Source organism: Lepus europaeus, chromosome 4, assembly GCF_033115175.1.
Source record: "Lepus europaeus isolate LE1 chromosome 4, mLepTim1.pri, whole genome shotgun sequence".
In the NCBI taxonomy this organism is placed as follows: domain Eukaryota; kingdom Metazoa; phylum Chordata; class Mammalia; order Lagomorpha; family Leporidae; genus Lepus; species Lepus europaeus.
In genome coordinates this window covers 141,500,540-141,527,118 of record NC_084830.1, presented here as the reverse complement: position 1 = coordinate 141,527,118, position 26,579 = coordinate 141,500,540, and the positions used below count along the sequence as shown (strand labels likewise).

The 26,579-nt window shown below is 46.9% G+C and overlaps 2 protein-coding genes across 2 annotated transcripts in view; both read right to left on the bottom strand.

The window, feature by feature from the left end:
- Window positions 1-571: 571 nt before the first annotated feature.
- On the bottom strand, window positions 572-25,041 carry GFRA3 (GDNF family receptor alpha 3). The gene is made up of 8 exons (XM_062189947.1): window positions 24,921-25,041; window positions 24,164-24,493; window positions 9,379-9,471; window positions 7,801-8,113; window positions 2,207-2,310; window positions 1,909-2,043; window positions 1,478-1,566; window positions 572-1,268 (listed from the first exon to the last, which is right to left on the bottom strand). The coding sequence occupies exons 1-8, from the start codon at window positions 25,039-25,041 to the stop codon at window positions 1,179-1,181; spliced, it is 1,275 nt and encodes a 424-aa protein (XP_062045931.1). The 3' UTR covers window positions 572-1,178.
- Window positions 13,835-26,579, bottom strand: part of CDC25C (cell division cycle 25C) — a 52,409-nt gene continuing 39,664 nt past the window's right edge. The window contains exon 16 of the mRNA XM_062189073.1: window positions 13,835-13,902. The gene's annotated coding sequence lies outside the window, so the exon portion shown is untranslated. The remainder of the gene's footprint in view (window positions 13,903-26,579) is intronic.

Genomic DNA, 26,579 nt, shown 5'->3' with positions numbered 1-26,579 from the left:
AGGTCTGAAAATAAAATCTGCATCTTATTACTTCGGAATCTCCTGCACTAGGACAATGTCTTGTAGAGCCAGCACTTATCGAATGCTTATGGGAAGAGTAAGGGAATGAATTAATAGACAAATAGCCACAGCCTTTAAATATATTCTTCCAGCTACTTCACATGGGTAGGTGTTTCCTCATCCTAATAGGATTACAAATTCTTTGAGCTCCAGTCTCTGCTTTCTTCTGAAACCCACTGAGATCTGGGGCAGACCAGCAAATCAAGCAAGTGCTCAATAAATGCTACGGAAGGATAAGGATGCCTATCTCAGCAGTCTGAGCAGATGCCCCAGAGACGACTGGGACAGGTACCAGGTCCAAAGCCTCACATAAGCTATGTTTTCTTCCAACTCCATGTCAAGGACACAGAGGGAGGCTGAGAGACTTGCCTGAAATCATACAGTAGTTGGTAGTAGGGTGGCTGTGTCTCCTCATCGGCTGGCCTGTACTCTTGTGTCCGTATACACTTAGTTCTGCATAAGCTGCATAAGTTCATAATTTGAGAAAATGAGAAAAGAGCAAGGTCTTCAAATTGTTTAATCATGATCCAAGAGGCTGGGGGGACTTGGGGACAGCAGCAGGAACAAAGCAAGCCCAAAGGCTCCGACTCCTGATTCCCACATGCTCTGTGGGATTCTGCAGGCAGACCAGGGCAGATGACAGGTTCCCACCCCCATTCGGAGAAGGAGACAAGGGCACAGGAGTCCTGCTCCAGACTTCCTCATGACAGGGACTATCTTTCTAGGCTGCCTCGGAACACTCAGCCCTACCCACCTGGAAGATGAAACAGAAACGACTGTTTTGTCAAACTTCAGGTAATGGTTGTGGGGATTAGGAAAAAGCTTGGTGGAGCTGGTCACCACCAGAGGATACAATTAATCTGTGGTCACCAAGTCCTAAAGAGGAGCAGCCTGACTCAGAGGTGGGAGTAGGAAGGTAAGGCAGATGCACCAGCCAATAATCAAGATCTGGAGGTCTTCACAGTCCCTATTTCTACCATGTCCACACCTGGACATGCCAGGTAGGTCAGGGTTGCAATGCTATGCTCAGCACCTCCTTCCTGTCTTTTGCTCACTCTTGCAGGCTGCAAGTCTGGCTGGGTGTGGTGGAGGGGAAGGGGGCCCCCAGGGAAGTCCAGCTACCAGAGGCTCAGAAGCAGAATCAAGATAAGTGTGCAGGAGAACAGAAGGAGCAACCAGGGCTGTGGCCGCAGAGCAGGGTTTTGATTCTGTGGAAGAAATGGAATGGAGTCAGCTCAGGGAACTACCTCCACCTGGACCACCTCAGCCAAGACTTCCTCCTTTCCCTGGGTTGTTGATCAGAGGTCATAGCACAAGGAGGTCGACCTTTTGCCCTCACTCCCCTTGGTCTCACTGCTTTGGGTTTTCCCCAGCTGGGCCAGTAAAGCTATCAAAGGATTAACACAAGAGGCCCTACCTGGTGTTCCATCACGGAAAAAGTAGAGTCCGCCCCATTCTGGGAGAAGAATTGGCTGTGAAAACGCATCTTAGCTGCCATGGCCTTCACTGAGTAGAGGAGAGAAAGCAGGTTGAAAAGGGTGGTGGCAGGGTGTCTCACAGACTCCCAAGGAAGGTAAAGGAATGTCATAGGGAATCGGGGACACGAGACAGTGGGGTGTGGGGGTGGGAGTGGGAATTGGATATTATCTCATTGCTTGAGGGGCCAGACAGGCTGAGAAGACAGGGTGTGGGAGTATGGGGGCCACTCAAGAAAGGCCCAGACTGAGAAGGGGCTGCTCTGTCTGAAGGAGACAGAGCCAGTTCTAGGCCACAGAGTTGGCCCTTTCCTTCCCCCTGGCTCCATCTAACTTGGCCACAGGGGCTGGGAACAAATGGGGGCACACTCACTGAGGCAGGGGTTGTGGGAAAAGGACGCTTCCAGCCGCTCACACTCCTCCTGCAGGTTGCCACTGCCTCGGCAGGTGCAGCTTAAGGCAACACTGGTATTGATGTTGCTGACAAAGTTGGGGGTCATGGCAGTCCCTGTGGGGTGAAAAGGGGAAGGGTTTATCAGGGCCTAGGCTAACCCAAACTTTAGCTCCTGACCCTCTCCCACCTGTCTCTGGATCACACCACATGGGTTCCAGAGCATTCTTAGCCTCAGGGGCAGCCCGCCTGTGGCTCCCTATCTATTCCCCAGCCTTACCAATCAGCCCCAGGTATGCTCGTAGACATCTGGACTGCTCTGTTGCACAAGTCCCCAAGATATCCATGGGATGGCAGTGGGTCTGGAAATCTGCCAGGCGTGATCTAGCAGAAGGGAAACATCGTTAGACCGGCTGAGGGTCTGGCCTGCAACCTTCACCTTGGCCACCCTTTTACTTGGCAGGTCCATCTTCCTGTCAAATCCTCCTCTGCCTTCAGGGTCTGGCCCAGGGCCTCCTCCCCACGAAAGCCTGCCCCTAGTACAGTGATATGTACCACCTCCCATTCCCCATAGCATGTCACTCTGAATTTGGACTCCACAATCTATAGTTACGAGACCTCAGGCAGCTTCTTTCACCTGTTCTGTGGACTATGAAAGAGAGGTTAACAGTACCACCTCATGGAGTTCTGTGAGGATGAAATAAGAGACTGCATGTATCAGGAGCTGGTGTTATGGCACAGCAGAGTAAGCCACTGCTTACAATACTGGTATCCCATATTGGAACTCTGTTCAAGTCCTGGCTACTCTACTTCTGACCCAGATCTCTGCTAATGTACCTGAGAAAACAGAAGAAGATGGCCCAAGTACCTGGGCCCCTGCGACTCATGTGTAAGACCAGGCTGGTGTTCTTAGCTCCTGGTTTCCGCATGGCTCAGCCCTAGCCATTGCAGCCATTTTGGAGGGAACCATCAGATGGCATATTCTCTCTCTCTCTGTAATTCTGCCTTTAAAAGAAACAATTTTTTTTTTAAATTAAAAAGAAAGAATGCTGCATTGCATTTGGCATAGTGCCAGGTACATATTAAGTGTTCAATATATGTTATATATTGTTTTATTTACATTCATCCTACAATAGGTAAAGCTGATTATTTTCAGGTAATGAGATTATGAATATGTTTTTCTGTACACATTTCTATATTTTGTTACATTTTGCCTTCTTTTAGGTTAATAGTTCATTTCCCTGTCACTGCTACTTAACTATGAACTCCTTGAAGACAGGGACAGTATGTTAGCCATCTAGCCCAGGAACTGCTATGACGTGGTGTATTTTCATTGTGTTGGGGTAGGCTTCACTGAAGAGGACTAGTAATACTTCAAAAAGTTCATGGAAAAATGGAATTAAAAGATAAGCTTATTTTGGTACAAGAATTTTGAGGGGCTGTCATTGTGATGTAGCCAGTAAAGCCACCACCTACTACACAGTTAGAGTCCTGGCACCTTTACTTCTGATCCAGCTCCCTGCTAATGGCCTGGGGAAAGCAGCACCAGATGGCCCAAGTACTGGATTAAGTTCCTGGCTCCTGACTTTGGCCTGGCCAAACCCTGGATATTCTGGCCATCTGTGGCATGAACCAGTGGATGGAAGACCTTTCTCTGTCTTCCCTCTCTCTCTGTCACTCCGACTTTCAAATAAGTAAATAAATCTTAAAAAAAAAATTGAAGCCCACATATAGGTTTTTCTTTAATACACATTCCATAAACTGTTTGAAGATCCCTCTTATGCATGGATTTTAAGATTTTTTGGGGAGCCGGCACTGTGGCGTAGTGGGTAAAGCTGCCACTGCAGTGCTAGCATCCCATATGGGCACCAGTTCAAGAGCCAGCTGCTCCACTTCTGATCCAGCTCTCTGGTATGGCCTGGGAAAGCAGTAGAAGATGGCCCAAGTCCTTAGGCCCCTGAACCCACATGGGAAGACCCAGAGGAAACTCTTGGCTCCTGGCTTTGGATCAGCACAGCTCTGGCTGGTGCAGCCATTTGGGGAATGAACCAGTGGAGGGAAGACCTCTCTCTCTCTCTTCCTCTCCTTCTCTCTCTGTGTAACTATGACTTTCAGATAAATAAATAAGTCTTTAAAAAACATTTTTGTGCCAAAATAAGCTTTTTACATTGCATTTTCCATAAACTTGTATAATACGTAGGGCAGAGCAGTTAAGATGAGCAGGTCCTAAACCAGGTCCTCCATATTCCAAACCTAACTTAAACCCAACTAACTAGCTGGTTGATCTTGAGCAAAGTTGATCTTGAACAAGGTTTTTAACCTCTCTCTATTCTGGTTTCTTCATTTTTAAACTGAGAATGATTTTTTAAAATAGCACCTATCTTATGGGGTTCTTGTGAAAATCAGATTAGTTAATACATGTTAAATACTTTAAAAAGTATTCAGCAAAAAGTGAGTACACAGTAAATATTAGTATTATGATTATTGAGAGCCTTGAATATGCAGAAGTTGAGGAAAGTAATAGTCACAGAGGTTAAGTAACTTGCTCAAGGTTACAAAGAAGTAAAAGGTAGAGCTAAGTTGCAAATCAAGGTTGGCATGACTCTTATTGTCAACCATGTCACTTTAAGAGATGACAACTTCAAAGGCAGAGGAAACCACATCGGAGTTTCAGAGTTTCTGAACAATACATTATAAATCTTCATGTCCTCTAGTCTAGTAATAGAACTTGCAGCAACACATCCTAAGTAGAAATTGCATTTATGCACAAAGTTTAAAGAGTGTTTATTGTAGCTTTATTTATGGCAATAAAGAAAACAACTGAGGGAGCCAGCGCCATGGCGCACTAGGTTAATCCTCCACCTGCGGCACCGGCATCCCATATGGGTGCCAGTTCTAGTCCTGGTTGCTCCTCTTCCAGTCCAGCTCTCTGCTGTGGCCTGGGAAAGCAGTGGAGGATGGCCTAAGTGCTTGGGCTCCTGCACCCGCATGGGAGACCAGGAAGAAGCACCTGGCTCCCGGCTTCGGATCGGCGTAGCTCTGGCTGTTGCGGCCATTTGGGGAGTGAACCAATGGAAGGAAGACCTTTCTCTCCCTCTCTCTCTCTCACTGTCTGTAACTCTACCTCTCAAATAAATAAATAAATAATTAAAAAAAAAACCCTGAAATATCTAACAACAGAATGATGGTTAGAGTTAAATAGGGGGCATCCATACAATGCAGGTGTTCAAAAATCAAGTTCTTTAAGGATAACAAATGATAAAAATAAGTACTATCATTTACTGAGCACTTACTCTGTACTGACAAGCTAAGCTAAGTACTCTACATAAAATCTAATTTAATTCTCACTTGAATCCCAGGAGGTTTTCATTACTAGCCCAGATATTACAGAAGACTAAGCAGAACCTTAGGTTAAGTGATGGAATTTCAGGTTAACTGGCGAGCTCTAGATTACACTGACCCTAGACTTAATTTCTTATCTGTCTGACATCAGAGCTGATCTTAACTCCATACTGCTTCTATGGGAAAATGCTCATGAAATATGTACCATAATTTAAAAAAAAAAAAAGCAAGTCACAATAAAAAGGTACTTCAGAAAGTGGAATTAAAAGATAAAATTTTTGGCCGGCACCGCGGCTCAATAGGTTAATCCTCCACCTTGCGGCGCCGGCACACTGGGTTCTAGTCCCCATTGGGGCACCGGATTCTGTCCCGGTTGCCCCTCTTCCAGGCCAGCTCTCTGCTGTGGCCAGGGAGTGCAGTGGAGGATGGCCCAAGTGCTTGGGCCCTGCACCCCATGGGAGACCAGGAGAAGCACCTGGCTCCTGCCATCGGATCAGTGCGGTGCGCCGGCTGCAGCGCGCCGGCCGCAGCGGCCATTGGAGGGTGAACCAACGGCAAAGGAAGACCTTTCTCTCTATCTCTCTCTCTCACTGTCCACTCTGCCTGTCAAAAAAAAAAAAAAAGATAAAATTTTTGAAATCCATGCATATGAGGGGGTCTTCAAAAAGTCCATAAAAAACATGGATTTCAAAAATGTTTTGCACCATTTACATGAGCTTAAAATAATTTTTTAAAGATTTGTTACTTATTTGAAAAAGTTACAGGTGGTGGGAGAAACAGAGAGAGGGAGATTTTCTTTCTGCTGGTTCACTCCCCAAATGGCCACAATGGCCAGGGCTAGTCAGGTTTGAGTCAGGAGCTAGGAACCCCATCCTGGTCTTCCATGAGGGTAGCAGGGTATACAAGGATTTGGGCCACCTTCTTGTTTTTAGCAGGAAGCTGGGACGTGAACCAGTGCTCACCTGTGAAGCCAGTATCACAGACAGCAGCTCAACCCACTTTGCCACAATGCTGGCCAAACTTAAACATTTTTTTAATTGCATTTTATTTACTTGACAGAGAAAAATAGAGAGAGAATCTCCCATGCACTGGTTCACACCCTAAATTCCTGCAAAGGCCAGAGCTAGACCAGGCTGAAGCCAGGAGCCTGGAACTCCATCCTGTTCTTCCACATGAGTGGCACTTACTACTTCCAAGGGCATAAGCTGGAATCGGGAACAGAGCTGGAGCTCAAACCCAGGTACTCTGACCAACCACTAATGCCCACTCCTCTATGAACTATTTTTTTTAAAAGATTTATTTAATTGAAAGGAAGAGTGTCAGAGAGAGGAAGAGACAGATACAGAGGGAGGGAGAGAGAAAAGAGAGAGAGAGAGACATTTTCCACGTGCTGGTTCACACCCACAATAACCAAGCCTGGGCCAGGTCAAAGCCAGGAGCCAGGAACTCTACCCTGGACTCCCACATGGCTAACAGGGGTCCAAAAAGCTGCACCTTCCCAGCAGCATGAACAGAGTGGTCTGACCAATCACTGCTCAGATATAGGAAGCCGTTGTCCTAAACAGCAGCTTAACCTGCTGCCCTGCAACGCAGCCCCTCCAAGAACTTCTTGAAGTACTCCCCACCATTTAAAATTTTGTCACTTGAAGATACCTTACCATATTTTGAGGAGCATTTCTTCCCAGTTATCTTTCTTTTGTTTTTAAGTTATCATGCATTTAAAAAATTTTTTTTAAATTTATTTGAAAGGCAGAGTTATACAGAGAGAAGCAAAGAGCAAAGACAGTGAGAGAGAGATCTTCCAGCTGCTGGTTCACTCCCCAGGTCACCACAATGGCAGCGGCTGGGCTAGGGCCAGGCTGAAGCCAGGAGCCAGGAGCTTCCTCCAGGTCTCCCATGAGGGGACAGCGGTCCAACACTGGGCCATCTCTGCTGCTTCCCCTTCTGCATTAGTAGGGAGTTGGTTCAGAAGTGCAGCAGCCTGGTCTTGAATTGGTGCCCACCTGGGATGCTGGTTTGGCAGGCGGAGGCTCAACCCCTAAGCCACAGCACTGGCCTCTCCCAGTTGTCTTTCTATCCAGATAACAAAAATGGCCTGGGAAAGCAGTAGATGATGGCTCAAGTCCTTGGACCCCTATACCCGTTGGGAGACTGGAGAAGGCTCCTGGCTCCTGCCTTCGGATCGGCACAACTCCAACTTGTTGCAGTCAATTGGGGAGTGAACCAGCGGATGGAGGACCTCTTTCTCTCTCTGCCTCTCCTCTCTGTAACTCTTTCACATAAACAAATAAATCTTTAAAATGTTTTAAATCGATCCATATGAGTATTTTTATGTATTTTTAAAATATTTTCTGAAGTATTTAGACAAAGACAGACATTCTTTCCAGAACAGTTGCACAAACTGTTTAAGGTGGCCACCTGGCTTAGCAGCCAACGGATCCACAGTCTCCTGGGAAGTGAGAACCAAGCCCGCAGAGGGAGGAGGCGGAAAGGAAGGGTGCGGCTTGGTCCCCGCCCACCCACGCCCCGCACCTGCACAGTGGGTCCGAGAGGCAGAGGCGCCGCAGCTCCAGGCAGTTGGAGGCCACCCGTGGCAGCGCGCAGCTGGGGGCGATGGTGTTGCGGCGGCGCTCCCCGCAGCCCAGGTCGGTGGACGCGCACGGGCACAGCAGCAGGCCTTGAGCGTGGGGCTCCGCCGCCTTCTCGAAGAAGGCGCGCAGCTGCTCCAGGCAGGCGAGGCGTTGGCAGCGGGGCCCCGAACAAGCCTCCACATAGGCCTTGCGCAGCCGGTCGCACTTGTCATTAAGAGTACACAGCATGGCGGACTTGAGACAGAGGTCTGAGCCTAGGGGAGGGGAGCACTGAATCACCGGGCACACCTGGTGCCCAGTCTCCACTGGAACATGAGCAAATCTCCGGTGTGACAAAGAAAAAAGCCAAGATTGTCTTGAAGAAAGCCACTCCTAAGCCAGGGCTTTCCCTCTAGCCACAAACCAAACGTTTCTGCCTTTGGCATCCTGCTCCTCACCCTTATCATCATCGTCACCACCACCACCACCACCACTATCTTCATCACCATCATGATCATCATCATCACCTACTAACACACATTTATCTAGAATTCAAGCAAGGAGGAAGCTCAAATACCACCCCCCCCAAAAAAAAAAAAAAAAAAAAACTAAAAACAAACAAACAAAACCCTTGACTCAGGCTTGCAGTGAGGTCTGAGGAGGGAAACCATAACTTGAGACCCTGCTATATTCTAAAGCACTTTCTGCAGGTCCCAAGCAGATGTCACCAAACTCTATTCAGGCCTTTGGTTTGTCTTACACCTGTCAATGCCACTCAATTTAAAAGTCATCTGTTCATCTTTCACTTGCTGATTCGTGTAGAAAGTTCCCTATACTGTGAGACTTGGGGAATTATGGTGATGTTTCTATTAACAGAATATTTCAACAGCCAGCATGACTGAGTCATTGGAACAGGCTATTTACTAGTGAGAGTTTGTCATGTATAACTCTCTATGCTTTTTTTCCCTCAAAATGTGAATATATAGAACTGATTATACAAAAAAGCTCACATTTCTCAAAATAAAAGTGCATGTGTGTATGTTCTTTCTCAATTAACTCTCAGGCCCACTTTCCTGAAAAACAAGCATCATAGTTCTTGACAGGCCGATGGCTCTCCACCACTCACATCTCTCTCTGTTCTCCTTGCCTAACACCTCACCCATCCCATTAGAATGGTTGAAAACAAGCAATTTCCTGGTCTTCAGGGACAAAAAAACTACTTTACTGGCTGCCTTGAATGCGGGTAAATAGTCCATTTCAACACATTTTTTCTGGAACTGCTGCCACTCCTAGTGCACCCTTTGCAGGTCCCGCCTGTTGGAACTAGGGAACTCTAATGGGCTCTCTTTGATGGTTATTCTGGGAGGACTCCAGTGAGAATAGATCATGAATCACAGCTCAGACCTCTACCCTGACAAAGTGCACCTGCAATCACATGAAAGACTAGGAACTTTTCCTGTATGAATCTCCCAGTTTGTGCCCCACCCTTCCCCAGGCCCAGGCCCAGCTTCCCATTCCCAGCCTAGGGGCGCCCTCCAACCTGGTTTGAGCATGTTCAGTTTGCTGAGGTCCATTTTCCAGGGTTTGCTGGTCACCGTGTCTTCGTAGGGGGAGACATCCAGCTCGTAGTCACCTAGAGAGAAGGTGGGGACAGCAGAATGCTGAGGAACACGGCAGAGTGGGGCAGGAGGAGCTCAGGCTGCTGAGTCAGACCTCAAACCCCTGCACAGAAAAGGAAAAGGCACAGCCTCTACTTAACCAGCTGCAAGCTGTGCAAGCTGAAAAAAAACGCAGGGCAGTAAAGGCACAGGTTGAGGTCAATGAATGAGCTGATGAGAATAGAAAAGCTAACCATTTGCCGAGCACACCGTATGCTGGCCACTACAAGGCATTTCCAAAGTTCATGGGAAATAGATGAAAACATGTTTATTTAGGTGCAAAACTTTTTTGGAATCCATGCACTGTTTCTTTATAGTATGCATTCTTCCTGAACTTTTTAAAGATCCATTGGATTTCAAAAAATTTTGCAGCAAAACAAACTGATCTTTTAATAAAAGTTCTTTTTCAAGAACTTTAAAATTATTTGTTTATTTTCATTTTATTTAAAAGGGAGAGAGAGAGAGAGAGAGAGAGAGAGAGAGAGAGAAACATATGTAGAGACAGTCCATTTGCTGGTTCATTCCCCAAATGCTTACCCCAGACACAGCTAGCTAGACTGATTTCAGAAACCCAGCCCCAGAGCTCAGTCTGGATCTCCCGAATGGCTAGCAGGAGCCCATGTACGTCAGCCATCATCTGCTGCCTAGCAGGATGTGCATTAGCAGGAAGCTGAGTGACCAGGACAAGAACCAGCACTCTGACATAGGATGCAGTTGCTTCAAGTGGTGACTTAACCAGCTGTGCATATGAAAATGCATTGGTACCTAGAAGCAGTGTGCTACAGTAACAACAATAAAAAAAGAAAACCTGAAATGCGTGGCACTGGCTTTTATACTAGGCAGTAGGTGGTGAAGAAGCTGCTATTGGGGGATGGAAAGATGGCAGACCTCATTATGTACAGCGAAGCATTTGGTAAAATTGCTTCCTGCAGTAACTTGGAAGAAAGGTGATATGATGATGAGCACGTGCTTTAAAGGGAAGAAGATGAGAAGCAGAAGGTTACTAGAATGTCTTGATTGCTATGGGCTGCATTTAGCAAGGTGCTATCAAAGAAGGCTGTAAGTTCAGAAAAGAATTGGCCAGTTTGCAAGGAGAGAGGAAACAGAAAAGAGAATCCAGAAATTCCAGGACTTGCAGAATTAAAGGTACCACTGTTTCTCATATTCAAATGGCACAAGATAAAACTGAAGAATACTTTGAGTGATAAGGTTGATTACAGCTCAGCCTTGGGAAAAGACCAAATAAATTATGTGACTATCATTCCGTTTGTGATCTCCCAATTGATTAAGATGATATCCAATAAATCCTGCCAGTTGGACAAATGCACTTAGAGAAAGAAAGGCTAAAGTAGTGGCTCTCCCACAGAAGCCTGATAAGGACAAGGTGCCTCTAATTAGGTCTAGGAAAAGATGCCTGGCTTGAATTGTGGGAAAAGCTACTGGCACACAAGATGACAGAAATCAAAGATATAAAAAGCAATTATGTTTTGAGAGAGTTGTGCTGCTAAGAGCTGGATTAAAGGAGACTGGGACTATTGAGACTTAAAATGCCCCCAGAATTCCTCAGGCAGGAAGCAGGTTGAGCATTTTGGTCAGTCCCCAAGGAGGTTGTAGTCTCTGATGCCCTTCTACAAAAAGGACAAAGAGAATAACAGGAAAGGAAGGACCTCCCAGAGGGCTGGGCCAAGAGCCCCAGAGAACCTTGGGGAGGGCTACTACTCCCATCGAGCAGAAACGGGGCCTTATTAAAGAAAAATCCCCATTTCCAGGAAGAAAACATGCCTAGCAGGATTTCAGAAGTGCTATGAATCAATGTCTGCTGTGTGCCTCCCATTCTTCCCCTTTCTGTGAGTGCTTGTTAGGTAATCCTGTCCTGTTCCTTTATTGTACACTGAATATACATTGTCTTTCTAGCTTATATGTTCATACATCAAGAGGAGCCCACATTGGGGGCCAGTGTTGTGGTGCAGCAGGTTAAGCTGTTACCTGTGACAATGACATGCTATATTGGAGCACCAGTTGGAGACCTACCTGCCCTGCTTCTGATCCAACTCCCTACTAATGTGCCTGAGAAAGCAGCAGAAGATGGCACAAATACCTGGGCATCTGCCACCAACATGTGAGACCTGGATGGAGTTCCAGACTCCTGGCTTCAGCCTGGCCCAGTTCTAGCTATTATGGTCATTTGGGGAGTGAACCAGCAGATGGAAGATTTCTCTCTCTTGCTCTCTCTCTCTCGCGCTCTCTCTCTCTCTATCTGTGTGTCACTCTACCCTTCAAATAAATAAAATAAATCTTTAAAAAAGGCACTTACTAAAAAGGAGGAGCCATATCTAGAGCCAATGTAGAAACTATCATGAGATCCTAATGTCATGTTTGGAAAGAACTTTTAGGACTATTCCTTAGAAGGTGGGTAGGTGTATCTTACTTGTGGAAGGGAGGGAAATGAATATTTTTGACCAAGTGGTGGAGTATAGTGGACTACATTACTTTTTCCAATTACTCTTTGCCTTCTTTTTTATTTTTCTTTAAAGATTTATGTGCTTTGAAAGACAATTACAGAGAGAGATAGAAGGAGAGACAGAAATCTTCCAACCTACTGGTTCACTCCACAAATGGCCACAATGGCCAAAGCTGGGCCAATCTGAGCTTCTTCCTGGTTTCCCATACGGGTTTGGGGACCCAAGGGGCCCAAGGAAAGAGAGCTCTTATATGCTAATTTGTTCCCCAAATGTTGGCAATGGCTTGAGCTGGGCCAGGCAAAGGCTGGAAGGTGGGAACCCAATCTAGGTCTCCTATGTGGATGGCAAGGAACCAACCCCTAGGGTCTGCATTAGCAGGCAGCTACAATTGGGGGCAGACCCAGAACTCAAATCCAAGCATTTTGAAATGAGATATGGGCATCCCAACTAGTGCCTTAACTGCTAGGCCTAACACCTCCCTTACCATGTAATTTTTGATGTCTCCTTGTGGGAGAAGTACACTTCTCTATCATATCACAGCGATGTCGCTTAGCTGTGTGATTTGCTGTGAATGTGAGAAGTAGCATATGTGACATCTAGGAAGCTTCTAATGACATCACATGGTGTTGCCAATGTCCATTTCCTTCTGCCATGAGAAGGGAACATCTTAGAGAGACTGCACTTTCAGTCTGAAACCCAAAATGAAGAAGATACACGAAACAGCCAACATAGAACATGAGCAAGAACCCAACCTGTGCTTGGCAAGTCATTGTTTAAAAGTGGCCACAATAAAAATAATCCAATAAAAGCTGACTACTATAGATAGGAGTTGAGATGGTGTTGTGGTACAGTAGGTTAAGCCACAGGCTGCAATACCAGCATCCAATATGAGCACCAGTTTGAGCCCTGGCTATTCTATTTCCAATCCAGCTCCCTGATAATGCATCTGGGAAATATTTTTAAATTTGAGAGGCAGAGAGAAAGAAAATGACAGCTAGTCAGAGACAGAGAGTTCTCAACTACTGCTTCACTCCTTAAATGTCTACAACAGCCTGTGCAGGGCTGGGCTGAAGCTGGGTCTCCCACATGGGTGGCAGGGACCCAACTACCAGAGCCATCCATGATGCATCCTAGGGTATGCAGGGACATGAAGCTCAAATCAGAGGCAGGGATCAAACCCAGGTATTGTGATGTGGGGCACAAGTTCTTTAACTGGCAACTTAACCACTAGGCCACATGCCTGCCCTGGGTTTGACTTTTCATGTCCTTTTTCTTTCTTATCATCTCCCATCTGGTTAACAAGTGTCCTTTCTGTTAAAGGCTGGAACAAGGTGTTACCTCCCTGTAGTTGTGGATTGCACGTTCTTTGGAGTCTATTTGTGGGTTAAGCCCCTTTTATTTGACTCATCTCTACTGCTTTATGTTCCAGGTTGAGCCTCAGCCTCCTTTGGAGCTCTGCTCGGAGGGAGCTACACTGCCCGAAGGAAGGGCAGTGTGGTGGAGGCCACAGAGGATACTGGCCCTTTCCTCTCCCACCTTTCACTCTAATGCATAGCTTCATCATCACCCCCATAAGCAGCTACCATGAGGCCCAAACCTTGTACGGTTATAAAACAGATGCCAAGAGTCATGCTCCCCAGCTTAGTCTGCTCTTACCAGGGCTGCGGGCAGGGTGAACAGTCCAATAGATGTCTAGGCAGGCAGTTTGATGCTTCATGCGCCGGTGGCATGTGCAGCCTATCAGAGAGCTGTTTTTGAGTTGTTGTACTGCCTCTAGGCACTCTGCAGGGACTGCAGGCTCCTCTGAGGGCAACAGGGTGCTTAGATTGGAGGTGCAGGAACCCAGGTGGTCGTAGGCAGCCTTGCAAGTGGGGTTGGCCTGGCACTTCCTCCTGGCTTGGATACAGCTGTTCATGAGCCGGCTCTCTGTGGGAAGGGGCTCTCCTGGGGAAGGAGAGATCAGGTGAGGCTCACATAAGGGCAAAGTAGCTATCTGGGAGTACCAAGTCGTGAGGCAGGGTGGGGAGGATTCCCGATTAGACCTTGAAAGTCTTTGGGGAGCACGAAAGGCATTTAGGAATTAGTGTGGGGAGAAGAAACTCAGCAGGACTAGACACTTGCTAGCTGTCATAATCTAGACAGAACAAATCATGCTCAAGAAAGACAGGGGTTTGAAGAAAGGCTGCTTAGCTTCTAGGGAGGTGAAAGAAAGCAGAGGCTTGAAGCTGAGCCTGTTGACCCTGCCAGGAACAATAGAAGAGGGCAGGGCCATGCCTTGGACAGGGCTAGCATCATAACCACAGAGTTGAGAATCGCAAAACAGTGTGAAATCAGAGTTAGCAACAACTTTGAGTCTTTCATTAAAAATCATTTCAAATTTTGGGTCAGCATTGCAGTGCAGCAAGTTAAACCATTTGCCCATGACGCTGGCATCCCATATTGGTGTGCCAGTGCAACTCCTGGATAACCCCATTTCAGATCCAGGTTCCTGCTAATGTGCCTGGGAAAGCATAGAAAAACGGTCCAAGTGCTTGGGCTCTTGCCACCCATACGTGATACCTAGATGGATGATACCTAGATGGAGTTCCTGGCTCCTGACTTCAGTTTGTCCGGGCCCTGGCCATTTGAGAAGTAAATCCCCTGATGGAAAATCTCTTCCTCCCTCTTTTTCTTTCTTTCTGTCACTATTTCTTTCAAACAAGCAAAATATTTTTTTTGAAAAATCATGTAAAAATATCTAGGGGCAGGGGTTTGGTGCAGCAGTTAAGCCACAGTTTGGGATGCCTGCATCCCATATCTGAGTGCATGGATTTTAGTCCTGGCTCCACTTCCAGAATGAGCTTCCTCTTAATGTGCACACTGGGAGGAAGCAGGTGATTACTCAACTACTTGGGTCCCTGCTATTCATGGATGGAGTTCTTAGCTCCTGGTTTTGCCCTGGCCCAGCCCTGGTTCTTGCAGATATTGGGGGATGTGAACCAATAGATGGAAGACCTCTCTCTCTGTCAGCTTCTGTCTTTGTCTCTCGCTACCTTTCAAATAAATATAAATAAATAAATATTATATTTTAAAAATAAAGTGGGAAATGGCTGAAACTGGGGTGGGGAGTTATTGCCAAAAGGGAAGAAAATACAATCTGACCCTATCACTTACTGAGAAATACCAGGGTCGGTTACTGCTCAGCTAGAGGAAGACCCTGCATCCTAGGACACAGAGTCCCTGTCATGGGATGACACCATTCCCCTGCCCACCTGTTCAAAATGAAAAATCTAGGAGTCATTCTTAATTCTTCTCTTTTCTTCATGTCCTATGTTCAGTGCAACAAATCCTGTAAACCCCACAACACACCTGGAATCTCTCTACTTTTCTTTATGTCTGCCACCACCATCTCCTTTGGTCATCGGCCAGAGGCTTTTTTTAAGATTTTAAAAATTTATTCAAATGCCACAGTAACAGAGAGGGAGAGAGGGAGAGAGGGAGAGAGGGAGAGAGGGAGAGAGGGAGAGAGAGAGAGAGAGAGAGAGGGAGAGAGGGAGAGGGAGAGAGAGAGAGAGAGAGAGAGAGAGAGAGAGAGAGAGAGATAATCTTCCATTTGATGGTTCACTCTCCAAAAAGCCAGCTGGGCAGTGCCAGGCTGAAGCCATGAACCCAAAACTCCATCTGGGTCTCCAACATGGGCGGTAGGGACTCAAAGACTTGAGTCATCATTTGCTGCCTCCCAGTGTTCACAATAGTAGGAACCTGAAATAGAGAGCAGCAGAGCTGGGACTTGACCCATGCATTCTGATAGGGGCATACCAACAGCATTTAAACCACTGCACTAAATGCCTGCCCCAGATGTCTTTTTAAATGAACCTTTATTTTTTATAGAGGCTAAATTCAAACAACTTAACCTTTTTAAAAATGTACAATTAAGTGGCATTTAGTACATTCACAGAGGCCAGTGCTGTGGCATACTGGGTAGACACTATCTGTAATGCTGGCATCCCATATTGGTACCTGTTCAAGTCCCAGCTGATCCACTTCCAATCCAGCTCCCTGCTAACGTGCCAGGAAAAGCACCAAAGGATGTCAAGTGCTTGGGCCCCTGCATCCATGTGGGAGACACAGAAGCAGCTCCTGACTCCTGAGTTTGGACTGACCCAGCCCTAGCTGTTGTGGCCATTTTGGGAGTGAACTAGCTGATGGCAGATCTTTTTGTCTGTCTGTCTCTTCCTCTCTCTAAGTAAATAAAATAAATCTTTTTTTAATAAAAAGAACATTCGCAATATTGTACAGCAATCATTCTAAATAATTCTAATATATGATTATCACCCTAAAAGGAAACACACATCCATTAAACAATCCCTTCTCGTGGTCCCTCGACCCCCAACCCCCAGCCTCTGGTAACCACTAATCTGCTTTCTGTCTTGATGGATTCACCTATCCTGGATATTTCGTGTGACTGGAATGAGCCGATTCCATTTGGTCTTCTGTCTGGCTTCTTTCACACAGCATGATGTGTTTAAGATCCATCCACACTGTAGCATGTATCACTGCTTCACTTCTTCCTGTGGATGACTATTCCAAGGCCCAGATGCCACATGTGGCTTAGTCACTCATCAGGTGATGGGCATTTGGGTTGTTTTCACCCTCTGGTTATTGTGAATAGCACTTCTATGAACATTCACGTGTAAGTATTTGAACACCTGTACTGGATTCACTTGAAGGTATAGCTAGCAGCAGAATTGCTGGGTCATATAGCAATTCTGTTTCACTTTTTGAGGAACCGCCAGATTGTTTTCCAGAGCAGCTGCACCATGTTACAGTCCTACCAGCAATGTAGGAGGATCCCAGTTTTTCCACATACTTTGCCAGCTCTTGTTATTTTGCATTTTACTTTTATTATAGCCATCCTGTGGGTGTGAAGTGGTACCTCATTGTGGTTTCTGTTTGCATTTTCCTAATGACTAAGGATGTTGAACATATTTTTATATGCTTGTATTTTATGCAATTTGTACATCTTTTTTGGTAGTAAGCTTTTTACTGAAGTATAATATATAGAATAGTGCATGAATCAAAAATGTACCACTCAGGGCCAGCATTGTGGCACAGTGGGTTAAAGCCCCCACCTGCAGTTCTGGCATCCCATATAGGTGCCGGTTCAAGTCTTGGCTGCTCCACTTCAGCAGCGGAGGATGGCCTAAGTGCTTTGGCCCCTGCACCCACGTTGGGGACCTGGAAGAAGCTCCTGGCTCTTGGCTTCATATGGGTTCAGCTCCACTGCGGCCATTTGGAGAGTGAACCAGTGGATGAAACACCTCTCTCTCTGTAACTCTCTCAAATTTTTTTTTAAAGCTTTATTTTATTTATTGGAAAAACAGAGTTATAGAGAGAGGTAGAGACAGAAGGAGAGGTCTTTCATCCACTGGGTCAGTCCCCAAATAGCCACAACATCCAGAGCTGGGCCGATCCAAATCCAGGAGCCAGAAGCTTGTTCCAGGTCTCCCACATGTGTGCAGGGGCCCAAGCACTTGGTCCATCCTCCACTGCTTGCCCAGGAGCATCAGCAGGGAACTGGATCAGAAGTAGAGCAGCCAGGACTCGAACCAGCACCCATATGGGATGCTGGTGCTGCAGGCCAGGGCTTTAACCCATTGCGCCACAGAGCCAGACCCTCAAATAAATGTTTTTAAAAATGTATTGTTCAGGGATTGGCACTGTGGCGCAGGTTAATCCTCTGCCTGGTGTGCTGGCATCCCATATGGGTGCCAGTTCGAGTCTTGGCTGCTCCTCTTCCAGTCCAGTTCTCTGCTGTGGCCTGGGAAGGCAGTAGAAGACCGCCCAAGTCCTTGGGCCCCTGCACCCGCATGGGAGATTGGGAAGAAGCATCTGGCAGCTGGCTCCTGGCTCCTGGCTTCAGATCAGTGCAGCTCCGGCCATTGCAGCCATTTGGGGAGTAAACCAGCGGATGGAAGACCTTTCTTTCTGTCTCTCCCTCTCACTGTCTGTAACTCTACCTCTCAAATAAATAAAAAATAAATCTTAAAAAAAATGTACTGCTCAGTGAATTTCACAAATGAATACACAAATGAATAACCGGAAGCCAGATAAAACAATAGGACATTACCAGTAACCCAGAAGCCTTCTTCCAGCCACTGTCTCCCCAAGGAAACCAGTTTCCCAGATCCTAACACCAGATATTAGTTTTTGCCTTTTTTTCTTTAAGATTTATTTATTTACTTGCAAGAGAGAGAAAGAGAGAGAATCTTCCATTCACTGGTTCACTCCCCAAATGGCTGCAATGGCCTGGCTAGGCCAAGCTGAAGCCAGGAGCCAAGAATACCATTTGGGTCTCCCATCTGGATGACATCTGCTATGTTCCCAGGCACATTAGTAGGAAGCTGAATCAGAAGTGGAGCAACCAGGACTTGAACTGGTGCTCATATGGAAGCTGGCATCACAGGTAGCAGCTTAACCTGCTGTACCACAATGTTGGCCTCTTGACTGTTTTTCTTTTCCTTTTTTGTCAGATTTTAAAATTTATTTATTTTCATTTTATTTGAAAGGCAGAGAGATCATCTATACCCTGGTTCACTCCCCAAAAGGTGCAAACAGCTGTGGCTGGTCCAGGCCAAAACCAGGAGCCCATAACTCAATCCAGGTCTCCCATGTGGGTGGCAGGGGAGTGAACCAATGGGTGGTAGACCTACCTCTCTCTCTCTCTCTCTCCTCTCCTCTCCTCCTCTCTCTGTGTAACTCTTTCAAGTAAATAAATAAATCTTTAAAAAAAAAAACTATAAATCAGATCATCTCATTTTTCTCCTTAAATGTCCCTAGCAACTTCCACAGAGAGAAAGGTCTTCCTTTTTTGCCGCTGGTTCACCCTCCAATGGCCGCTGCGGCCAGCGCATCTCGCTGATCTGAAGGCAGGAGCCAGGTGCTTCTCCTGGTCTCCCATGCAGGTGCAGGGCCCAAGCACTTGGGCCATCCTCCACTGCCTTCCCGGGCCATAGCAGAGAGCTGGCCTGGAAGAGGGGCAACCGGGACAGAATCCGGCACCCCAACCGGGACTAGAACCCGGTGTGCCGGCGCCGCAAGGCGGAGGATTCGCCTGTTAAGCCACAGCGCCGGCCTAACTTCACCTTTCAACCCTCTCTCCTACTCCTACTCCTCTTCAGCCACAGTGGCCTCCCTTCTGGTTGCCTCTGAGCAGGACAAGCTACAGTTGTTACCCTGGGCTTTCTTTTTGCTTGGAAAGCCCTTCCATCCACCTTCTCATGGCAGCCCCTTCTGACAAGTCAGGTTGCAGCTTATAGTTTCGGAAGGGACTCCCTCAACCAGTGTAGACTCCTAGTCACTGTCATTGCTCTACTACCATTGCAGCACTTACTGCCATTGGATTTTTCTTGGTTGGTGTTTTTATTGATGAGCTCCCCTCCAGACTGCCATGTCTGTCTTATCACCACTTTATCTCCAGGGCCAACGACAGTGATTGTTTACTGTGAGCTCCTGTTTTTTTAAAGAATAAACAAAACTAAATCAGGGACATGCTGTGAGGCACTTCTACAATTTCTCCGGGCCTGTTCCCTCTATTTAAAATTAAAGGGTCCCAGAATTGGAATGGACCACTAGTTTAACCTCCTCTTCCAATCACATCATAACCAATCAGATAAATTACTGAGCTACACATTTCTGAGTCTCACTGTAGTCCTAATGAGTCAGAATCTCTGGGGATTAAGCCTGGAAATCTGAATTGTGGCACATTCACTGGTGAGTCTGAACTCCTTAAAGTTTCAGAACTGGTGTCACATCTAGTGCGTAAATACAGGATCCACAATGATTCTTCCTTTTGCCCCAGGATCCAGTGTGCCTCAGTATGGCACTGTTACTCTACTTAAAATTTTGATATTTTGTTCATCATAGATTGCATAGAATTAATTTTGATTTTTAAAGAAACACTGCAGTAAAGTATTATTTATCTCAGGGCCAGTGTTGTGACATGGTGGGTTAAGCTGCTGTCTCCAACACTGACATTCCATATGAGTGCCAGTTCAAGTCCCAGATGCTCCACTTCCAATCCAGTTCCCTGCTAATGTGCCTGGAAAATCAGCAGAAGATGGCCCAAGTACTTGGGCCATTCTCACCCAGATGGGAGATCCAGATGGAATAACAGGCTCTTGGCTTCCGCCTGGCCCACCAGTGACCATTATGGCCATTTTGGGAGTGAACCAGTAGATGAAGAGCTCTCTTCTTTCTCGCTCTCTCCCTCTCCCTTCTTTCTCTATGTAACTCTGACTTGTAAATAAATAGATAAGTAAATCCTTAAAAATATTATATAGCTCTACTACTCATTTTCTTGGTATCTCTTTCCCTTGCCTCATCCAGGACCTGGCCCTGCCTAGGGTAATTGACTTAACCTCTGGACCTTATTTTCTTCAATTGTAAGATGAGGGAATTGGATTAGTACAGAGTTTTTCAGTGAAGGGGATTTGGAGAGCACATTAGAATTTTTTAAGGGGATGTATAGTTGGAAAAAAAGTGAATTTTTATATGTAGTAGGTGAAAAAAAACTTTAGAAATTCAAAATCTTATTTAAGTAAGATATTATTTTTTACCCTACCAAAATGAGGGTATGGATTTGAATGGGCTGAACAATTATAAAAAATGTAATGTTACTTCAGATAGAAACCCACTAAGTGTCCGTATTGAAAGAAATGCAGCAGGTTCAAGTTTTATTGTTGTAACTGGACTATATATTTAACTGGACTAAATATGGATTCATAACTGTTTTTGAAGGGAAACCTCTCTAATTTCTTAGCTGATAGTTCACTAAGTTTCAGCCATGATGGAGTTAAGGCATTCAGGCTCAACAAATAACTTGAGGTCTTTATTAAATTTCATCACAACATGGTGGAATTTGTGTTTCTAAGATTGTGAAACACAGAGCTTGATCCAGCAAAAAGATTAAGAACTGTCCAGTATGCAAATAGACAGAGTATTTTCTTTGTTTCTGTTTTGCAACTTTATATATAATATTTTCTTAAAGTTTCAATTGTTAGTCAATATTTAAAAATCAGAAGATTTCATATAAAATTATGGACTTCTAATTTCTCTTAACAAATGAAAACAGCTAGGACCATGTGCCCACAGTGTAACTGCTGGAATGGAGTAGTGAATGCCCCCTTCTGACAAGGCAGGCCTTTTCAGTTTGGCACAGTCCCTATCACTCACTAGTGTACCTGCCCTACCTCTACGTCTACACTGCCACTGCTGTGTCTATTCCATACTTGTTAGGCAACAGCCAGGTTTCTGGACTTAGTTCTCTGCTTCTTAGTTCATCAGAAAATGCCTGGCTGCAAATGGGGCAGATCAAGTCAGGCCATAGGACCTTCACTTGTTCCTCTTTGATGAGGTCCATAGCATAGGGCACCCAATTTATAGACAGACAAGCAAAGAAAACTAAGAGAGGCACCAGGAGACGCAGCAAGTCAAGACTGAGTCAATGTCAAACCAAGGACTCCACCTCCATCCAGTTTTTAAATGTGTTTTAATTAATTAATTTCATTTATTTATTTGAAAGAGAGAGACAATGCCTATAACAGACAGGGCTGGGCCAGGCTGAAGCAACAATCTGGGTGGCAGGAACCCACGTACTTGAGCCATCACCAGCTGTCTCCAGGATGCATGTGAACAGAAGCCAGGATCAGGGCTGAGTCTTAAATCCAGGCACTCAAACATGGAACATGGGCATCTCAAGTGGCATCTGTTCTTTCTTTCTTTTTTTTTTTTTTTTTTTTGACAGGTAGAGTTACAGACAGTGAGAGAGAGACAGAGAGAAAGGTCTTCCTTCTGTTGGTTCACTCCCCTAATGGCCGCTACTGCCGGTGCTATGCCGATCCAAAGCCAGGAGCCAGATGCTTCCTCTTGGTCTCCCATGTGGGTGCAGGGACCCAAGCACTTGGGCCATCTTCCACTACCCTCCCAGGCCACAGCAGAAAGCTGGACTGGAAGAGGAGCAACCGGGACTAGTGCCCGGCACCCCAACTGGAACTAGAACCCCGGGGTGCCGGTGCCACAAGTGGAGGATTAACCAAGTGAGCCATGGCACCGGCCTCAAGTGGCTTCTTAACCACTGTGTCAAACACCCTCCCCTCCTACCTGGTTTAGAATGATTTTCAGTATAAGCTACCACTTCCCTGAGAATGACAGTTCTGCTTTAAGCTTGGCTTTTTTTTTTTTGACAGGCAGAGTGGATAGTGAGAGAGAGAGACAGACAGAGAGAAAGGTCTTCCTTTGCCGTTGGTTCACCCTCCAATGGCCACCGCAGCTGGTGCACTGTGGCCGGCGCACCGCACTGATCCGAAGCCAGGAGCCAGGTGCTTATCCTGGTCTCCCATGGGGTGCAGGGCCCAAGCACTTGGGCCATCCTCCACTGCACTCCCGGGCCACAGCAGAGAGCTGGCCTGGAAGAGGGGCAACCGGGACAGAATCTGGCGCCCCGACCGGGACTAGAACCTGGTGTGCCGGCGCCGCAAGGTGGAGGATTAGCCTATTGAGCTGCGGCGCCGGCCTAAGCTTGGGTTTTTAAAATATGTTTTTATTTATTTGAGAGACAGAGGCGAAGCTGCCATCTATGGGCTTACTCTCAAAATGCTGTAGTCCTGCACATCAGCAGAAAGCTAGAATTGGGAACAGAGCCAGGATTCGAACCCAGGCACACTGATATGGGATGTGGGCATCCCAAGAGGCAGCTTGGCTTTGGGAGGCCTGGAATGGTGGTACTTTCCAGGCAGCTGTTAAAAGCTTCTGTTGGTTTGGGCTCCTGGGAAGTACCTGGCCCTACATGGCAGCTCTTGGATTGCTGTTTATGGATTTTCCATAAGGCCACTTCTCCAGGAATCACTGCTGTCAGCCAAGCACTACCATGGAAAAGAAACCTGTTGGGGCTGGTGCTGTTGGCCTGGAAAAGCAGCAGAAGATGGCCCAAGTCTTTGGGCCCCTGAACCCACATGGGAGACCCGGCAGAAGCTCCTGGATTCTGGCTTTGGATTGGCCCAGCTCTGACTGTTGCAGCCCTCTGGGGAGTGAACCAGTAGATAGAAGACCTTCTTTCTCTCTGCTGCTCTGTAACTCTGCCTTTCAAATAAATAAATAAATATGAAAAAGAAAAGAAACCTATCACCCATTCTCCACTTAATTAGTTAATGAGGAAGGTGTTTAGTGTTTACCTCAGGTCCCAACATGTAGCCACACTGTTAGAGTTCATGGAGTTTCCTGGGTGGCCAATTCACATCTGGGTTGTGGGGCTGCCCTGATTTCTTGGTGGAGTCGGACAGACCAGTCCTTTCCAACCTGCAGTGCCACCTTGGGAACCCAGGTGTCAGGGCCATGTGTGTGGTCTCTGCATCAGAATTGTATCCACACAGGCTCTGGGCTGGAGCCCCACCAAGAGATTCCATGCACTGTCCCACTCCAAAGGCCATGGGCATGTTTCCAGGGATCCCAGGCTTCCCTTCTTGGGGGAATGGCACAGTTCCAAAACCACGTCTTGGACTTATACTACTCACTACTACTGTGGCTCTGTTATCCACAGGACAAGGCTTTGCACTGGGCAGCTTGCAGGGACAATGCCATCCTGTCCAAGAGCTGCTTTTCTGCACAGATTAAAATGGTAAGCATAGCCCAGGGGGATAGGGGAGAGGTACAGGTTGCTGGTAACAGTCTAGCCAGTATAACCAAACAATGGTTTTAGCAAGTTCTGGGCAGTAGTTTACAACCCTAATCTGTGACAAGTCACTTCTAACAAACTTCTCTTCATTCCTACTGCTTCCTCATTCAGAAAGGGGGTGCAAGTCTTGAAGAAGCCCACGTGGAGCGAACAGCAATCTAGCTTCTGATTAGATTCTCCCTGCCTCCAGGGGCCACCGGTTTGGCAGTGTAGACACAGCTCAAAAGAAAGTAGTAAAGGGAACCAGGGGCAGGAAGATGCCTGGGTGCCCAGGCCACTGCTGCCACTCACTCTGTATCAGTTCAGACACTGTGTGAGGCACAGAAACCAAACCCTTCCTAGCACCCTGAACTAGCCTTTCATGGTGGTTGAATGCCCGGGACCAGGCTGTGCCCTCTCTGGGACGGGGTGACCAGGACCACAAGCACACTCCTCTTCACTTCCCTTTACAGCCCTGACTGGTGCGGGATCCGTGAACGGACGGACGACACTCACCAGCTCCGAGAGGCAGCAGCAACGGCAACAGCAGGACCACTAGCGGCACGGGTCGCAGGTTGCTGGGACGCATCATGTTGGGGGTGTAGCGCCTGGTGTCCGCCCCGGACCGCTCAGCCCTGTGCCGGGCAACAGGCTCGCCGCTCTTCGCGCTGGAGCTCAGCGATCCCTGGGCCCCAGGACCGGCGCCTCCCACCAGCACCTCCCACCCCTCCCGGCGCAGCGCTGACACTCGCCCACCAGGGTCCTGGGCGCCGCCCTCCAACTCTACGGCGCGCGGCCGCACCACACCGCTTCTAATGCTGCCCCAAGCGCGCGCCCCAGGAGCGGCTGGGGTTTGGGGCAGAAATAGGTGCCGCGCCCGAGTCTGCCCACCTGCTGCACTCCCGCTGCCAACTTCGCTCAGCAAGAGGGGGTGGAAACTGCTCCTGGACACTCGCAAATACTTCCAAAAAAAAAAAAAAAAGTCTCCTTTCTCACTTTCCAATCCCCAGCTCCTCCCCGGGAATGACTGCCAACTACCACAAATAAAATCGCGTATCAACTCTTGAACAAATCAATGCAAAGGCACTTGCACTTCTACTATTTTTCTTAGAGTTTGCACAACTGTGATCTCATTTTTCCCTTCATAAATATTTTCAAGAGTAAGATTCAGATTAACCCTGAGATTCTGCAAAAATAGGTCCCAGACAGGTAAAACGACTTTTCTGGGAGCAGACCTGGGGCCAGAGCCCAGGAGCTTTGTCAGTCTAGACACCAAAATTCAGCTCCTTGGGTGTCAGAAGGGAAGATGACTGGGTTAAATCCCTGAGACTAAATAGCACAGATTTCCCTGGACCAAAGACAAGGGCACTGAAGAAGGTGACCGCTAAGACCATTTACGTGCCATTATTTTTGGTTGAAGACAATTTCAGAGAGCAAGCTGTTCTACCAGTATTAAACAATAAGGTAGAGACACCACTGTGCCCAGAATTCATGATGTCTACCCATATGGAAAAGGGTATTTATTAACCATGAGCCTGATTACCACCAGCTTGGAGGGTAAATATAGAGGCAAGAATGACTTGGAAGAATGAGAACCAGACAGTGCACAGAAACACAAGAGGAGGATGAAAGAAGTGTAGGGTTTCATCCCCCAACCCTTCAACTTGGGCCCCTCCTTACTTCCACAGCCTGCCTGGCAGAGGGCCAGGAGGGAGGGAATTGAGAAGCTCAATAAAAACCTCAGAGATTTATTGGCTGCTGCTTCTGAATACGGCCATCCTGCTGTGGCCTCTGGGGGGCATTTGCCGATGTAATCAGCCCAGAAAGAGAGTCATTCCAGCCAGGGGTGTAAATCACCCTTCACAAAGCTACTAGAGAGACATGTGGCCCCAGATAAGGAAGGAGACTGATGTGGCCTCTGTGCCCCTCCCTCCCTTCTCCTGCCCAAGGGGAGCTGGTTCCTGAGCTGTAATGCACTTTAAATGGAGTTTGTGCTTCATTTTAATCTATATCTGCCCTGCCGGTTTTATAGGAGAGCTGTGAAAGTGAACATCTGGCTGCCGAGCTACTGCACAAGGGCCTGTGTTCCCCAGCGCCACCCTATCTCTATGTACCTTTCTCAAGCCCCTCCCTCTCAGTAAGGTTAGGCAATCTGAAGCTGGAGAGCAAACAGCCCCCTCTTGCCACTCCCCTCTGGAAAGAGAAATTTACAAAACAAAAGGTAACCAGGTGGTTGGGATGCTAGGGAAGGGCTGAGGCTCATGAACCAAAAAAGATGTGAAGTTGTCAAGGGGTATCAATTCTGCCTTGCCTCTTCTCCAGCAACCAAGCCAAGTTTGCATAGGAGGGGTACCTCTCTATTACTAGTATCCCCCATGGAATGGACCAAGAATCCAGAAACAGAGTCAAGTTAATGGGGTGGGGAGCAACACCCAATACCATCTGCAAGAGGTTAGCCTTTCTCTGAGAGTGCATGAGGTGCCTGGAGGATCTTTCTACCTGGACACTGGAGTAGAGACTAGTATCAGAGGGCCTTGAGGATTGGTAACCAAGGCTAGGGGAGGTTTGAGGAGCCTGTGCAAATAAACAGGACTCTAAGACTAATATTGACAACTCTTAGCATACTCTCTCCCCACCAACCATGTCCTCTGTGACTGCCAACACCTGCTAGATAAGCAGCATTGCCGTTGGGAACCTTGTGGATAATGACAAATGAGCCAGTCCTTTCTAGAAAGATGATGTTACTCAGCCGTCATTCAATTCGGTAATGTCTTTTGATTATGGATCCAGTTTTGTGCTAGGTGCAAAATGATGAAGACACAAACTCTGCCTTTCAAACCAGATTATCAGGGCTTCAAGGTCCAGACTGTATCTTACTCCACTTTCATCTGTAATCTTGATTTTCTTCTCTTAAGGTTGGACTATATATGTG